At 36.5% G+C, this 18,492-nt stretch overlaps 1 protein-coding gene across 1 annotated transcript in view; it reads right to left on the bottom strand.

The window, feature by feature from the left end:
* Nucleotides 1-18,492, bottom strand: part of ADAMTS19 (ADAM metallopeptidase with thrombospondin type 1 motif 19) — a 298,785-nt gene that overhangs the window by 32,281 nt on the left and 248,012 nt on the right. The window contains exons 19-21 of the mRNA XM_057540882.1: nt 11,202-11,337; nt 7,143-7,347; nt 4,282-4,434 (exon numbers count right to left, since the gene is read on the bottom strand). Of these exons, the coding sequence (XP_057396865.1) occupies nt 4,282-4,434; nt 7,143-7,347; nt 11,202-11,337 (494 nt within the window). The remainder of the gene's footprint in view (nt 1-4,281; nt 4,435-7,142; nt 7,348-11,201; nt 11,338-18,492) is intronic.

The following is an 18,492-nucleotide window of genomic DNA, read 5'->3' as shown; positions in this document are numbered from 1 at the left end:
AATATGAACAGACCAATCACAAGTAATGAAATTGAAACTGTGATTAAAAATCTTCCAACAAACAAAAGTCCAGGACCAGATGGCTTCACAGGTGAATTCTATCAAACATTCAGAGACGAGCTAACACCCATCCTTCTTAAACTCTTCCAAAAAATTGCAGAGGAAGGAACACTCCCAAACTCATTCTACGAGGCCACCATCACACTGATACCAACACCAAACAAAGATGCTACAAAAAAAGAAAACTACAGACCAATATCACTGATGAGTATAGATGCAAAAATCCTCAACAAATACTAGCAGACAGAATCCAACAAGACAAATAAAGGATCATACACCATGATCAAGTGAGATGTATCCCAGGGATGCAAGCATTCTTCAATATATGCAAATCAATCAATGTGATATACCATATTAACAAATTGAAGGATAAAATCCATATGATCATCTCAATAGATGCAGAAAAAGCTTTTGACAAATTTCAACACCCATTTATGATAAAAACTCTCCAGAAAATGGGCATAGAGGGAACCTATCTCAACATAATAAAGGCCATATATGACAAACCCACAGCAAACATCATTCTCAATGGTGAAAAACTGAAAGCATTTCCTCCAAGATCAGGAACAAGACAAAGATGTCCACTCTCGCCACTATTATTCATCATAGTTTTGGAAGTCCTAGCCACGGCAATCAGAGAAGAAAAAGAAATAAAAGAAATACAAATTGGAAAAGAAGAAGAAAAACTGTCAGTGTTTGCAGATGATATGATACTATACACAGATAATCCTAAAGAAGCCACCAGAAAACTACTAGAGCTAATCAATGAAATAAGTAAAGTAGCAGGATACAAAGTTAATGTACAGAAATCTCTTGCATTCCTATACACTAACAACGAAAGATCAGAAAGAGAAATTAAGGAAACAATCCCATTCACCACTGCAACAAAAAGAATAAAATACCTAGGAATAAACCTACCTAAGGAGGTAAAAGACCTGTACTCAGAAAACTATAAGACACTGATGAAGGAAATCACAGATGACACAAACAGATGGAGAGATATACCATGTTCTTGGATTGGAAGATCAATATTGTGAAAATGACTATACTATCCAAAGCAATCTACAGATTCAATGCAATCCCTATCAAATTACCAATGGCGTTTTTTACAGAACTAGAACAAAAACTCTTAAAATTTGTATGGTGACATAAAAGACCCCGATAAGCCAAAGCAATCTTGAGGGAAAAAAGCGGAGCTGGAAGAATCAGACTCCCTGACTTCAGACTATACTACAAAGCTACAGTAATCAAGACGGTATGGTACTGACACAAAAACAGAAATATAGATCAATGGAACAGGATAGCAAGCCCAGAGATAAACCGACGCACCTATGGTCAACTAATCTATGACAAAGGAGGATATACAATGGAGAAAAGACAGTGTCCTCAACAAGTGTTGCTGGGAAAACTGGACAGCTACCTGTAAAAGAATGAAATTAGAACACTCCCTAATACCATACACAAAAATAAACTCAAAATGGATTCGAGACTTAAATGTAAGACTGGACACTATAAAACTCTTAGAGGAAAACTTAGGAAGAACACTCTTTGACATAAACCACAGCAAGATCTTTTTTGACCCACCTCCTAGAGTAATAGAAATAAAAACAAAAATAAACAAATGGGATCTAATGAAACTTAAAAGCTTTTGCACAGCAAAGGAAGCTATAAACAAGACGAACAGACAACCCTCAGAATGGGAGAAAATATTTGCCAAAGAATCAACGGACAAAGGATTAATCTCCGAAATATATAAACAGCTCATGAAGCTCAATATTAAAAAACCACACAACCCAATCACAAAATGGGCAGAAGACCTAAATAGACATTTCTCCAAAGAAGACATACAGATGGCCAAGAGGCACATGAAAAGCTGCTCAACTTCACTAATTATTAGAGAAATGCAAATCAAAACTACAATGAGGTCTCACCTCACACCAGTTAGAATGGGCATCATCAGAAAATCTACAAACAACAAATACTGGAGAGGGTGTGAAGAAAAGGGAACCCTCTTACACTGTTGGTGGGAATGTACAATGATACAGCCACTATGTAGAACAGTATGGAGGTTCCTTAAAAAACTGAAAATGTAATTACTATATGACCCAGCAATCCCACTACTGGGCCTATACCCAGAGAAAACCATAATTCAAAAAGACACATGCACCCCAGTGTTCATTGCAGCACTATTTACAATAGCCAGGTCATGGAGGCAACCTAATGCCCATCGACAGACGAATGGATAAAGAAGATGTAGTACATATATACAAAGCAATATTACTCAGCCATAAAAAGGAACGATATTGGATCTTTTGTAGAGACATGGATGGACCTAGAGACTGTCATACAGACTGAAATAAGTCAGAAAGAGAAAAACAAATATCATATATTAACGCATATACATGGAATCTAGAAAAATGGTACAGATGAACCAGTTTGCAAGGCAGAAATAGAGACACGAATGTAGAGAACAAATGTATGGACACCAAGGGGGGAAAGCGGGGTGGGAGGGTTGGTGCTGTTGGGATGAATTGGGAGATTGGGATTGACCTATATACACTAATGTGTATAAAACAGATAACTAATAAGAACCTGTTGTATAAAAAAATAAATTAAAAAACATTTTAATAAAAAGTCATGAAATAAAAAAGAATATTTATTAGAGCTATCCATTACTTTCCTTACTCACAAAGGCTGTTCTAGGTAGGTAGCAATGTATTGACAGTAACATAACAAAACCAATTCAAAGTAATTCAATACAAGTCTATTTAAAAATTACATACATGTAAATTGTGGTAAAATTGAAAAAAAATTTTTAGGCTTAGCACAGAAAACCAAAATCAATGTTTTCTATGATCTCCCCAGTTAATTTTTATTTTCCTTAAGATTTGATGAGAGGCCACAAAATAGGCACATTTATTAATCAATTATAATAGTATTTGTCATGCAAATAGGATTTGCTAGCCTTATTTCCATATGCAGCAATGTTGGACAGCTTAGAGTTCTGGGTCATAAATTACAATAAAACCTGGATATTCTGTTTTTTGCAATAACAAATTTTGTTTCTTATAGTTAACTAGAAGTTAATAACATTTATCACTTAGAATATTTCTATTAATTAATAAAGTTGGAAAAATATTGCATATCTATTCTAGTAGCTTTAACTTTTTCTTAGAGCAGAATTATTTCATTTGAGGAAAACATGTAGAATTTCATTAGCCAAGATGAACAAATGCAGAGTTTCTACAACTGATAGGGAGCAATAGGTGATCCTCCCCACACCCCTCCAAGGAGTACTTTCATTTCCTCAACCTAGTTTAAACCTTCAGTGCTGAATGAAGTGTCAATATAAAAATAGCTTGAAAACAATGGTGTTGTCTATTCTCCTTATTTCACTCTTATGGAAACAAAGACACAGAGGTATCTAATGAGGGAGTCCTAACCATCCCCCATGTTTCTTAACTTCCAAGCCATGCCCTTCTCTATCACACTACAGTACTCTATTTTCCTCTCGTAGAATTGGGAAACATAAACCCTGAACATGAAAGAAATTATTTATGGTTAGTTTGGAATTCTCTTCTGTCTAAAAGTTGTTTACTCTGAAGTGTGAGATTTCCCTATATGGTTCACCAGCTAAAAGCTGCATGGATTGGGCTGAGTATTTCCTAATTCTGTAATCAGGGATTGATTTACATTGTTGACAAATGCATCCTTTAGAATCCCAACGTATACTTTAAATGTTCGAAGTTGTGGAAAGAGTATAGTGCACGGAGAACTCAAATACAATGTTAATATGCAAACTTTGTTGGAGAGGAAAGGCATGAATAATCACAAGAAAATAGATTTTAAATGTCATGAATTTCTTGTTGGGCAATAACGAGGAGGCTGGCTAACCACAGTGTATTGTACAATGAAAACATTTCTTCCAGAATGTCCTTTAGGGTTATTTATGAATAGCTACCACTCTCCCCTCCATGCTCTGGCAGCCACCATTTTTTTCCCAGTATTTTACACATTTTATCTTACTTATTCCTTAAAACAGTTTTATTGAGATTATGACCATAGACAGACAGGCAGGCTTTGAACCTGGGTATTTAATACTCTACCTCCATGATCTCTGTTCTCTATGCCTCCTAAACTTCAGACTGTGTGGTTATAGTACCCAGGACAATGCTGACATTACTGCAACTCAATACTGAGAATGTACAGAATGCTTCTCACCTTAGACCAGTCACCCATTCGCCACACGTAGCATTTGGAGTAATCCTCACAGTCCTCAGCCTCCCTGGGTCTGGTGGAGAGGACGCATTTCTTTCTGGGGTTAGTACACCTCACGGTCCGATGACGTACACCTTTGCCACACTTCACTGAACACTGGAAGATAACAGCAGAGAAGTGTGGATAAAGCTGGTGATTAAGAGATACAGACTGATGATCAAATTACGTTAGGAATTGGTTCTCATCATCTCTCACAAGCCTATCACCCACATAAAGGCCAGAATGAAGGGGAAGGAGAAGGAGAACACCAGGCTACAGCCCAGCATCAGAGGCCAGGTGGAGCTTCGGCATAGTGCTAGGGGTGAATGGGTTTCAGGAACACAGGACCATTACTACAGACAGTCCTGTAACACAGGGATTGTTTATGAAAGACAAATAGTAAACAACGATCAAAATGTAAAACGCTAAACCTGACTGACATCAATTTTTTGCATATAATTATATAAGGAAATTCATTTTATTTTTGCTAAGATTTAGTTTGTTTTAGCCTTAAGAAGTGTTTGTGAAAAATGACAATTTCTAAGAGAATATCATTTCTCAAAACTTTTCTTAAAGCTAAAACAGAGAAAACATAGCAAAAACAAAACAGTTTCTTTACATAATTATACACCCCTAGAAATAATCATTCTCAATGGCTATATGGATTGAAAATATAATTCAGTTCAAAATAAGTTTAGTTCATTTCATGAATAATTGATGTTTGACTGACAGTGTGACATAACAGGTATGAAGCATGTAAGACGTAACTGACCATCTCGTTTACATTTATGCTCCCCATTATGGAATATGCATAAAGCTTCCCAGTTTTACAAAGTTATGCATCACTGATTATCTGGACACAGGAACCAAAATGGCATTGGGTGGGAGACGGGAGAGGGAGGGGGGGATGAGAGATACAGCAAAACTTGAAAACCTAATTTATATCTGTGTCTAAAAAAGGTCCAAAGAAAGAGCTGCAGGTATGCACTTAGCAAGAATGTAGTAGAGGAATAACCATGCAGATTCCAGTAGTTGTCTTCCTGAAAACTTAAGCATAGAACTCCTGAAGTTTTAAATACAATAAGATTTGCACAAATGTGTCATTGTCTCATAATTTATGGTTTGCATTTGAATATCCTGAGCTTTAAGGTGGACTACATGTGTGATTTGGCATTTTAAGATTTACATTTTTATTTTTTGCAATCAAAACTAACCTTGATCCATAAACTCAATATTTATATTAAATCAAGACAAAAGAGACATTTTTTAAATTGGTGCATTGCATTGACCTATTACTTCTCCTACCTGGCGCCAAAACTCTGTATGGTAGGATATTCTGACCTATTTCCTCCTGAAGGGTTTGCAGAAATGCTAGTTAGGCTGAAGGAAGGGTATATCTGTGTCTCTGATGTTCACATGAGTCTTTTCTCCAGACTGTACTCATCCATTTTCATGTAAAATTGGACAATCCATTCATTCTCAAAAGTACTCATTACAAATGAGGAAGAATCTATGCCAGAGTGAGATATAGCTTAGAAAAGTAAGACAAGAGAAAGTCACACTATTTGCTAGTGCGTTTTTGTTTGGGGGGGGGGGTGGGTTAATTGAAGAATATTCCCAAACCTCATTATCTAAGCTACTTTATCCTCAGTTTTCAAAAGAATGGCTACTTATTGCAGCCTAGCATTTTCTATTTGTCATTTTTACATCTTAGCTAATATTCTGAAATTAAGCATATTTTGCTCTGGGTGTGTGTGTGCACATGTGTCTTTGTGTACACATATGCGTATACAAGTGTGAGGGTGTTTATGTGTGTGTGTGTGCATACACGCACATGCTCACCTAAAATGCTCCAGAGCAGCTAGTAAATATAAGTAATGACTGGTGTTATCATAAGAAGATATGTATCATGATAACAGAAAATAAGCATACAGTTTGGCATGGAACAAAGCTGCATGCTGCATAGTACAAGCTGGTGGGTGTATGGTGCAGTGAGCCTGGCAGCACTGGGTTCAAATCCTGGCTCCAACACTAAGCAGGACTTTGGGTAAACTATTTAGTTTCTCTGAGCTGTAGTATTTCACAAGGGTGAAACTTCCGTTTTTTGCATTGCTGATTAAATATCAACAAGATACTAAATATGAAGTAAGAACAGAATCCCTGCTCACAGGAAATGACTGTTAAATGTTAATGTCCTTTCTTCTCCTTTCTCTTCTAATGCTCAGGAATATGAGTCAAATGTGTATTTTCTTTTTTTTTTTTTAATATCTTTATTGGAGTATAATTGCTTTACAGTGGTGTGCTAGTTTCTGCTCTATAACAAAGTGAATCAGTTATACATATACATATATCCCCATATCTCCTCCTTCTTGCGTCTCCCTCCCACCCTCCCTATCCCACCCCTCTGGGTGGTCACAAAGCACCGAGCTGATCTCCCTGTGCTGTGCGTCTGCTTCCCACTAGCTATCTGTTTTACATTTGGTAGTGTATACATGTCCATGCCACTCTCTCCAAATGTGTATTTTCATATGTTTCCACTAAAGAGTATACTCATGGTAAAGAAATAAAAAAGCTGGATTCTAAAATGTATATAATATATGCTCTTGATTATGTTATAATAGTCACAGAACAAAGAATAAATCTGTTTTTTTGCTACTTTCAATATTATTTATAATGAATGTATTCCTTTTATTACCAGAAAAGCCAATAAATGGTGCTAAAACTGCCATGCAGAGAGACTCTGAACATGATCAAACATGACCTTATATAGGCTAAGAGTAAGAAAATCAGAGGGAAACGGAGAAGCATCGGGGTGGGTACCGCACCTCGGACCACACGCCCGCCTCCCACACGGTCATGCAGTCCTGGCCCTCGCAGCGCTGGGTGGAGGCCGGCCTGGGCCCGGCGCAGTCCCTCTCCCGGGCTCTCATCAGGGTTCCATTGCTCAGCTGCTGGGTACAGGCCACTTGTCTGCTCTGCATCCCTTTTCCACAAGTTCGTGAACATGGGGTCCATTCTGTCATCATCCATCTAAAAGTAAAGCAAGAGTCACTGAGACAAGTTAAAAGATATCTACTTACTACATATTTTGACATGGCTAGAATTAGCAGAATGTTTACACAATAGATTTATACCTTTTTTTTTTTTTTTTTTTTTTACTAATATTTGAGTGTTCCCTAAGACACCCAGGCTTTCTATTGCTTCTCCACACTTCTCATCTCAGGGCCTTGCTCTTATTAGAATCTCAAAGAATGTATTAGACTCCGTCCCTGTCATGCTGCACGCTTTGCCTGCTGCTGCCCGTCACGTCATATTGCCATACTGAGGTATCTAACAAGTATAAAATTGCTAATATACATGAGTTGGTCCTATTCTTTGCATTTTGAATCTTCACAGTAACCCCACATATTAGGTACTACAACTATCGTGGCCTTTTACAGAAAGGGAGACCAAGGCAAGGAGAGGTGTAGTAACTTACCAAAGGCCACAGGTTGTGGAGTCAGAAATTGAAATCAGGCTGCAGACTACCTCACAAAGGGACATGTGCAGGTATTTGCAAGTAAAAGAAGCCTGCCACGGAGAACTCCCTACTTATCTGGAGGAAGTAATCACTAATGTATTATGCCCATCACCTGCAACCACATTGCTGTTAACACGATAACATTTGCACTGCATTACTGCCTCTAATGAAGTTCCTGTCTGCTCATCTATCAAGTATGATGCAGACCTACCATTTTGCTTTGGAGTCCCCTAGTGGATTTTTCCTAAAGTGAATATTTATCTTCCAAATTTATTTCAGTTTCTGCTTCATCTTTCTGCACAAGAATACCTAGGCTATAAGCACAATTTAAACCCATCTATATGCCTTTCCCCTCAACTAGGGAACCAACCATGGAACTATGGAAGACACCACTGAAAAGAGAAGTATTTGCAATGTCATGAAATCCTAATTTTTTAAATAAAATAAATTTTAGAAATCCTTAGTATAACGATAAAAGGTTACTTTTTTCATTCCTTGGAAAGCTGCTGAAAAATAAGAACAAAAATATGAAACATATTGTAGTGAGAGAAAACATCTTATATTTTAGAATTCATCTAATTGGGAATTATCTCATTTCCTCATCTTCAAGACTCCTTCTTACAAAGCTATTTACTAGTGCATTAATATATTTTATATTTGGTACATAGGGTTACATCAGGCCATTTGGTGACTTTTTCAAAAAAATGTGAATGGTAATTAGAATGTTTTTTACCATGGTGGGGAAAAAAGAAGAAGCAAGAGGAACAAAAGCTGTGCTATGCCAGTAAATCTTGGAAAGATTTCCTGTGATGACCCCTCAGGATTGCCCATGTCCATTTCTTACTTTCCAGTATTTTGGTTAACCTCACTGACATTGCTTCTTGGTGGTTCAAAATACACTGCCTCCTTTTCCAAGGGAAAGAAGATAATAATTGCAACAAAAAGACTTCCAGTCTCCAGTTGCAAAAATTTCTCACTCCGAAATGTATCAACCTTTTAAAACTATTCATTTTACCAAGTCATTACCAAGGCATTTTCCCCCAAGATAGCTGAGGTCAGTGAATGAACAATAAATGGTGTGTCCTGTACATTCTGATTCTTCACAGACCAGGTTAGGAAGTGACAAATATGCTCTAGTCCTCAAATCCAGGTTATTCAAGATTCCTGATATATCAGAAAAAGCTCCTGCTCTTTTATCCAAATGGGAAAGCTATATGGTATATAAAAGAAATGGTGTTTTGAAACATTTTAATAAATTATTTAACATAAGATAAATTAGCATTTTAATGTCTATTAAAAGAGATTAAAAAAAGAGAAAGATAATTCTTAGGAATAGTAATAACAACAACAAAAAAAACCAGGTTCTTTAGCAGACAGGGCAAAAGCTAAAAACTCAGCATCTGTTATCTGCCTAGCAATGAATGGAAAAGACCCAAGGACCTGACTGTAGGCAACAATATTTCCCTAGGTCACCCTTTCTGTTGATTACTACCCTGCCTTATAAAAACACGTAATTAAAGCAGCCGCATAGCACAGGGAGATCAGCTCGGTGCTTTGTGACCACCTAGAGAGGTAGGATAGGGAGGGTGGGAGGGAGGGAGACACAAGAGGGAAGAGATATGGGGACATATGTATATGTATAACTGATTCACTTTGTTATAAAGCAGAAACTAACACACCATTGTAAAGCAATTATACTCCAATAAAGATGTTAAACAAAACAAAACAAAACAAAAACACGTAATTACAGAGTTCAGATGAAAAGCATATAGTCCGGCTTGTGCAAAGGGCATTATTGAACATTACTGAAAGTAATGTACGTTTTTCTTTTGCATATTCTTTTACATACCATTTTTTTATTCTCTGGAAGCGTATTTTTCCCTTTGAGGGGGAGGGAAGAATTGTTAGAGCACGAATGCAAAGAAAGGAAAAAGTAGATAATCAGCTTTTGATACCTTAAATACACTGAGTCTATAGAAAAGCAAGTCTTGAAATTTCAGCTTTGTAGAGGAAGACAAGATTTTCCAAATTCTTTTAAGCTCTCGTTAACATAGCATGAGCCAGATCTGGAGGGCTTAACAATTGAGTTTTACAATAAGCCAGAAATAGAAGGAACTTGGGATGCAGTGCTACATCTGAAGGGGAAGGTGGGGGAAGAGGGAAACCAGAAGAACTGAGCATTAGAGATTACTGAAGACAGAAAAGCCTAAATATAGTTAATCGGCAACTCTGTTTCTCCCTCTCCTTTCACGTCCCCATACACTGTGGTGGAAGGTCACGAGGAAGATTATATTAGTTAGAGAGCGCTCCAAAGCTACAAAGTCTCTGCATATCCAAGTTGCAGTATATACACATTCGCTGTGACTCCACTGCAGAAACTATTGGGAGAGGAGATCAATTGTTTGACTCCCTAAGAACTCACAAATACACCCTAACTCACTGAGCTTCAACAAATCTCTGAGTGTCAGGATAGAATAAAAGTCTGCGTCTCCATATTCTAGAGGAATCAATCCAGCCTCAGACTCTTTTGGTCATTCTGTCCCACAAAGTTTTGAGGACTTTTGACACTGGGGCTGAGTTCCACTCAAGCCCAACATTAATTTTTATATGAAAGCACAGAGATTTTCGGGAGCCCTGTGCCTGAAACCGTTCTGCACAGCCTTGCTGCAAGCCCACCCCAAAATCACACTAAGGTTCCATTCACCCATCTCTGCTGGTTACTGAGGCATAGCCTTTCTTTTACACCACTTTAAGGTGCTCAGCATTGATGTTCTATCCCCTACTCATGAGTTTCTTGCCTGCTTTGTTGCTTATTACTCACTGGGGAAGCCACATGGGACCGAAGCAACCAACTTTCGAATAACTAGGACCCAGGTCGGGAATCTGGTGATCAGAGATCAGGAACCAAACAGTTTGCCTTGGGGACTCTGGGGCGAGGAAGTGAGGATCTAGCCTTGGGGACCAGAAGGACCAAATGCCCCCACTGTTGTGTAGGGGACTGGGTCCTGGCCAGTCCCACTTTAGTTTATATCGTCATTGGCAAGTGCTTAAAACACCATTTTGGAGAATTTAGGAATGAGTAGCTGAATTCAACCAAATAACCAGATTTTTGAAGAGGTGACCAACAGGTTACCAAATACTTTTAAATACTCCTCTGCCATCCAGTTAGGAGATGTCTTCACACTGTGGACAGCAGCTAAAGTTGAGGTCAATCCTAACTTTGCTTTTCTAACACTCATTCCATCAGGTTGATTATCTTTCTTTCTTAGACCTTGCTTATTTAAAGCCTTACATTTTGGTACATATCCACTGCACTGTTTTTAAGAAAATGGGATTTTGTTAATGAGTGGTGGGACAGGGTTACCTTGTTTGGCACGGTTGCTCATTGCACTTGCGAATCTGTGGCTCTGGCTTGGTTAAGTATTTGCATTTCTTATTGTCCACAATGCTGATATTTTTGTTCATGATTTTCGTGCAAGACACTGTTGTCTTCCTTTCTCCTGAAAAGAGCAAATAAACATAAAAAGAAATGTTATTTTAGGCCTCTATGCAATGGACTTATTGCCTAGTCTTATATACATGTTTACTTAAGGTATTCCTAGACTTGTAATTTTCATATTTTAAACAAATTTTAGGTTAGATCAATGAGGATGATATTATTTATAATTTACATAACAAAATGTATCTCTAGGCTTAAGGAAGATGAATGGTAATTTTTTTCTTGTTAGCAATTAAATGGCAAGTTTTATAATACAAAGGGATTATGGTGCGTAAGTTGATAAGACGTTATTTAAAGATTTTTATAAAGGCCTGTGCCATCTTTTTGCAGTCAGCGGTGGAAAGCAGTATTTGTATAAAACCTTCGTGCTGTCAAGAAAGCACATAAACATGCATATAAACGTGTGCACATTTTATCATCTGGTTGTACACCATCAGGGGGTAAGTTCTGGGAAGCAAGCTTATCTTGAATATAACTCAGACCTTTATTCTTGTCACTTCTGGTAAAGACCCCAAGAATTCAAGAAATCCTCATTCCCTAATGATTATCCTGTTCTCTAAGAAAAGCCATGGGTGTTTTCCCATTTTCCACCGGCTTTCAGAAAACTGGCTTTTCCCCTTTTCTCTGGTAAGATAAAGTCTGATTATAAAAGGTAAAAATGACTATTTGTATTCATTTTGCTTAGAGCCCTATAAGCACACTTGCTTGACAACACCTTTATTATTTCATCTTACACTGAAAAAGCCTACTACATATGTGCTGATTCTGTTTCTCTAAAAAAGTTTAAATATCTACATAGGATTTAATAATTTAATTTAACTTGTTTGACATTATAAAATAATTAAATCAGCCAATAATTTTAAAGCCAGACAGGTCATGAAGGATTAAGAAAAAGAAAATCACAAGTCTTTTGGGTCACTATTGAAGGGCCCATTAGTTGGGATCCTATGACTATCACGCAATGATAATTAGGAAGCTCAGAGCATTCATACTGGTCATGCCAAACAGGACAGCCCGGGCTTGTGGCAGAGAGGTCACTCTGTTCTTTAATTAACAGAGAAGGAGGCTGGCATCAAGAAAGGATGTAGAGAGAGAGAGAGAGCTACTTTGAATAACTTTTGAGTATCTTTTACTTTGACTTGAGGGGGATTGGGAGAGACAGGGGTAACCAAGTGGAAGGCAAAAGAATAGAAACAGGTTCAGGGTCTTTCCTTGATTACCCTCTCCACAGCACTGAGCATAGTCCCATGACAACTTGTAGTATAAAAACATGACTATATCTACATACATATGTGGATTAACTAATAATTATATCTGTGGTCACTGCATGTCACGTTATTGAAAACATTTACATCTTTACTTCCATCTTCTAGCATAGGCAGCACAAGGTTGGCTAAATTATTTTCTATCTGGAGAATCCCAGAGTTCTGGAGCAATGCAATTTTTTCTATGGGAGCTCAAGACAGACAAGAGTGCCAAGCAGGTAAAAGGTCTTTTTCTTTGAGAGGGAAAAGGCATGCCTTCAACCAGGACTCTGTGGCACTCAGGGAAGGGTGCACCAGTGGGCCAACAACGGGGAGGGCCTTGAGATGGACATCCAACCATAGATGAGTAAAAGGTGCCCCCCAGGTGCTCCTTTCTCCACTGAGAAGTTGCCTTGGAACAAGGGTGCATGACTTGGCAACTGGAGCATGGGCTGGATTGCGGTCCCTGGGGCAAGGACTTTATGTGGAGTGCCAGCTGCCTAACTGATGCAACAGCCATGTCTCAGAGGTCCACTAGCCTGACCTGTGCAGCTCATGCAGTCAGGCAAGCTTATGCTAATGTGTAGAGGAAAGGCAACCTTACAAGCGCCAGGCAAATGTTTAGGGGCTGTCCAGGTAGGTCAAGAAGGGTGGGGTGAGGCATTAGACTTAATCATAATAGTGTTCAATACCCACCAACTTCAAATAATTTTCAAATAAGCTGCTAGAGAAGCAGAAATGACTTATGATGTTGATTTTTCTTCACAGAAAAAAACTGGCTTTACTAGGTAGGAGTTACCTAAATGTGAAAATTTGGGAAGTTTTTGGTCAACGTCCACCTAGTTTCCTATGCCTCAGGTGCTCCTATATGACCTTTATGAAATAGGTGTAACACAGATTTTGTATAATGCTAGCATATGTAAGTATGATTTCTACATGACAATGATGCCTACCTAAAAGTAGGATTAAAATAAATGTTGCTTTTATGAAATATAAATGTTAGTTTTAAAATCTAATTTAAAACCTCATAGTTATCAGACACTCTTTTATAGAATAGATGTAGTTGTCTAAACTAATTTAAATTTAATGCTTTTTGCCAACTACAGCACAAAAAGATGACAGACAATATCCAGAAAGCCTTTGCTGAACTTCAGTGTAGCCACGGAATGAGTAACTCAGAGCTAATTACACTGCATTTTTTCCTTTACTCAGAAAATATCTAACCTTAGTTATGTTGGCCCAGAGGTAACATATTGAGCTTTTGAAAAAAATCTTTTAAGTATTGATATATCAAAAGAGATACAGGTACTGGCACCGTTACAGGGAGGACCTTACTGGTGCTCTAAAAAAGTATGAAGGCATGTGAGCATGAACTGGAACATTTCCACCGACACTGTAGCAAAGACCCTCACATCATAAGTTTTTTGGCAGCTAGAAGAGGGATTAGCCCTACTTTTTAAAAATTTCATTGAACAAAGACAAAAGAATCAAGAAAAGAAATCTAATGCTCAGCTACAGGCACATTATGCCTATGAAAATACAACTAGGATCTTAAAGCCATACAGAAATGTTATTGTTTGATTTATTTCTTTTATATATTTTTATGTCCCAGCCAACACAGGAAATTTCCATTATAGCATCTAATAACAGTATTTACAACGCATCCAGTACTGTGGAACCGAGGGATGAACAGAAAGTGATGAAGTAACTGGCCTTCTGCCTGAACCTTGAGTAGCTGCAAGCTGTTGACAGTGTATTATTTGCTTTATGGCAATTAATTTCATCTCTGAGTCATTCCCACTAAATCAGTATTGGGGAAATCTGTTTTGAACATAATTACAAATAAAATACACTAACCATTATATATTCATCTTATTACCAAGTTTGGGCAAAATCTGAAAAGGAGGGGTAATTTTTATTTACTGATTCTTTCTTTGTTCTCTGAAGACACTGAACAGAGTACATATTATGTTGTGTTCCTTCTTTTCCAATCTCAGTGATAAATTGATTTTTTTTTCTATGCTCTGTATTTAACTCATGAAATGGAAATTTGTAATAAAACTAGAGTCTACTCAGGTAGATCACATTTCTAAAACCTGCATCATACATGTAGAAACAATCTGGGGAGTGGGTTCAGTGTTTTAATATGCATAACTGAAATTCTCTGTATGTTATGGGACATTTCAAACTTTTAAAAAAATTTTACTTTTTAATTTTGAAATAATTGTATACTCACATCTACTTGTGAGAAATAATAAAGAGAATCTGAATACCCTTTTCCAGTTCCCCACAGTGGTAATGACTTGCAAAACTATAGTACAGTATCACAACCAGCACACTGACATAGATATTGTCAAGATGTACAGTATTTCCATCACCACAAGAATCCCTCCAGTTACCCTTTTAGAGCCACACCCACTTCCCCTACCATCCACCACTCAATAAGTCCCGGCAGCTACTAACCTGTTCTCCATTCCTATAATATTTTCAAGAATGCTTTGAAAACTGTTATATACAGTGTACATACAGTGTATAACTTTTGGGGACTGACTTTTTTACTCTGCATGATCCCCTTGGAGGTACATCTTCATTGTTGTATCAACCATTTGTTTCTTTTTACTGCCAACTAGTAACTCCTGCTGTGGATGGACCACAATTTGTACAACAATTCATCCAAACGTTTTACTAAAACTGGGAAAGTCTATAAGAAAGAGACTATATATATTCATCTGTCTTTACATTTTTCTTTAAAAATTTTTACTTAATTATTTTCTATTGAACTAACGATGACTAGCAAGCAATTGAACCAAAAGTAAAAATACTTTAATGAGGAAGAAGGTCTTTTTTCTGAGCACTTCTTAGAGTTGCATAAAATGGTGGTTATTTTTTAAGTGTACATTTTTTAACCTGAACAACTTCAAAAATCATGTTATGTCCTTTAATTTTTAGCCATTCTTTTTACATTTCTATAAAACATTTTTTCCCTCAAGGTTTGGGCTTAATATTAAAATGACAATTTCATTTTTTATTTTAATAAAAAATTGTATTTTGTATTGTTCATAACACTCAATAAACAATCCAATGTGATCTTGTCATTTCCATACACACAAATATTTTAATGGAATCCCCTAACCTTCAAGTTAAATTTAACTTGAGTGCTAGCATAACACTTAAGTACCTTCATGAATTACCTTCTTTCTACTTTTTTGGTCAAATAATTTCCCACAGCTTGATCCTCGTATTTTTCACCCTAGTAATAAACATTCTCACTAACCCCAGGGCCTTTGCACCTATGCATATCCCTGGAAGGCTTTTTACAACTCCCCATATCACTCTGTATGGTGTTTTTTTATTATCTAACCCGTACTAGGTGGATAGTAAATTTTCTAAAAACAGAAAGTACTCATCTTTGGATCATCCAGCAAAAGTGCGAGTACAGTCAGTATTGGTAAAGGAATCAACAAATGAAATATAAACATGTAATTCAAGCCCAAAGTACTTTCTGCACTAAGAGGTTCATCTCAACACTGTGTTTCCTAAGATGGTAAAAAATCATGTGCAAACTAAATGAATAATTATGGGGAATAATTATATATGGCAAATCTAATACATGGATTATTATTTAGGTGTTAAAATTCAAGTTTATAAAGAGTTTACATTAATATAAACATTCCTATTAATTTAAGTAAAGAAAGCATCAATAGGATACAAAATGGCACTAAATATTACTAAAACAAAATAATGCAGAGAAGAGCAAAAATATATTTTGGTGCGTTTTCTTTGGCTAATAACATTCACTTTGGTACATGCAAAGTGCCTGTGAAAGGGAAAAACAGGAAAAAAACCAGCACCCTTAATAAGATACAGGTATTGGTATACTGAAATACTTCCTCAATTTGGACCCCAAAACTTGGATGCCTCCTGAGAACCTGGTCATGGACAAGGAAAGCCATGTCTAGAAGATATCACAATACAAGGCTTACAGCATGAGAGTCATAAGCTAGCAGGATTTGGACTAATGTGAAGAATGTGGAATGCTGACTTATTTTTTTCCCCTTCAAATTGTATCTATTCAGATTTCTTAAAAGCATTTTTAACTCTTCATTTATTTCAAAACACGTTATTAAATTTGGGGGCCTTCATTCAAGGTTTTATTTCATTAATTCATCTACTAGATAAAAGTCCTAGAGTAATGCAGTTACTGTATATAGTATGTGGAATGCTGACTCCACAAAAAACCCTCAGATATTATGGAATGATAGATCCCTGATGCCTCTGAAGACCAAGATGATTTCAAACAGTCTTTTATGTCAAAAAAATCCTTTATCCACTGACCCCTACTTCTGAGGTGCCAAAATAAATGTAAAACATCCTTTCAAAGATTTTTAGATATTTTAGAACACCAATGCAAAGTAAACATTTATTTCACAAATATGTTTTAAGATGTTTGAAAAAAAAGGACTAATATCAATGGCCAATGCTAAAGTACAAAATGATATATCCATTCAAATTTTTCTGGAACTATGATTTGAATTTGACAAGATCGTGATGAAAAGTGTACAGGTTAAACTGCTGGAAAAATTTACTTGAGATCACCAGCATTACTAGATATTTTAAAGTAACATTTCTTCTAAAAGAAGAAGTTTTTATATCTTAGGCTTTTCTTATCTTGTAACAACTGGTATTAATAAATTAATAGAAATGCATAATAAGTTAACTCTTATTTGGGTAATTTTAAAACTTAGTTCGAGATACTGATGTAAAAGATCATGATAAAAATTTAGCTACTGGACATTAGGTATTTTTTAAAAATTTCTTTTTCCCACTTATTTACGGAATGTGATGCCTTAAAATTGTATTCAAAAAAATAACATGTCAAACACTGAAATTTTATACTGCCCTTGATACTTTATTTGCTCTTTCTTGCTTAATATTTCTGTGAAGTAGAATAGTTCTATTATTCCTCTTTGCTGCTGAAGATAAATTTTGCATGAGTCTGTTTCCAATGTTCTGTGCTTTGAACTTACTCTCATCTAATTCATGAATATGCTGAAAGATTACAAAGCTCTTTCTGGCTATAAAATCGACGAAACGGAGTCAGAAATAATGCGATTCTTGAAACCTTGTCCATCCACTTTATTTATGAACTGCAAAGGAAAATAATATCCAAATGCCCAGAAATATTTTGGCATTGAAATGAATATACGTCCTATTAACATAGTCAGAGATAATTGAAAACTGTTGACTAAACACAATGGAACAGATTTGAGAGAGAAGGTTTATTCAAGTGCAAATCATATACAGGTTGCTTATAATTAGGACTATTTTATAAAATAAGTCATTTGAAATAAAAGTAAGGACATATCTAAATTCTTATTTAACATATTAAATAAAACATCTCTTTGAATCCAAAGAAACCCTATGTAGGGTTCCCTTTTCTCCACAGCCTCTCCAGCATTTATTGTTTGTAGATGGGAGTGTAAACGGATACAGCCCCTATAGAAAACAGTATGGAGGTTCCTTAAAAAACTAAAAATAGAACTACCATATGACCCAGCAATCCCTCTACTGGGCATATACCCAGGGAAAACCATAATTCAAAAAGACACATGCACCCCAATGTTCATTGCAGCTCTATTCACAATAGCCAGGACATGGAAGCAACTTAAATGTCCATCAACAGAGGAATGGATAAAGAAGATGTGGTACATATATGCAGTGGAATATTAGCCATAAAAAGAAACAAAATTGGGTCATTTGTAGAGACGTGGATGGACCTAGAGACTGTCATACAGAGTGAAGTAAGTCAGAAAAACAAATATCGTATATTAACGCATATGTGTGGAATCCAGAAAAATGGTATAGATGATCTTATTTGCAAAGTATAAATAGAGACACAGACGTAGAGAACG

The sequence above is a fragment of the Balaenoptera acutorostrata genome, chromosome 2 (genome assembly GCF_949987535.1).
Source record: "Balaenoptera acutorostrata chromosome 2, mBalAcu1.1, whole genome shotgun sequence".
Classification (NCBI taxonomy): Eukaryota; Metazoa; Chordata; class Mammalia; order Artiodactyla; family Balaenopteridae; genus Balaenoptera; species Balaenoptera acutorostrata.
This window is presented reverse-complemented; position numbering and strand designations above follow the sequence as displayed.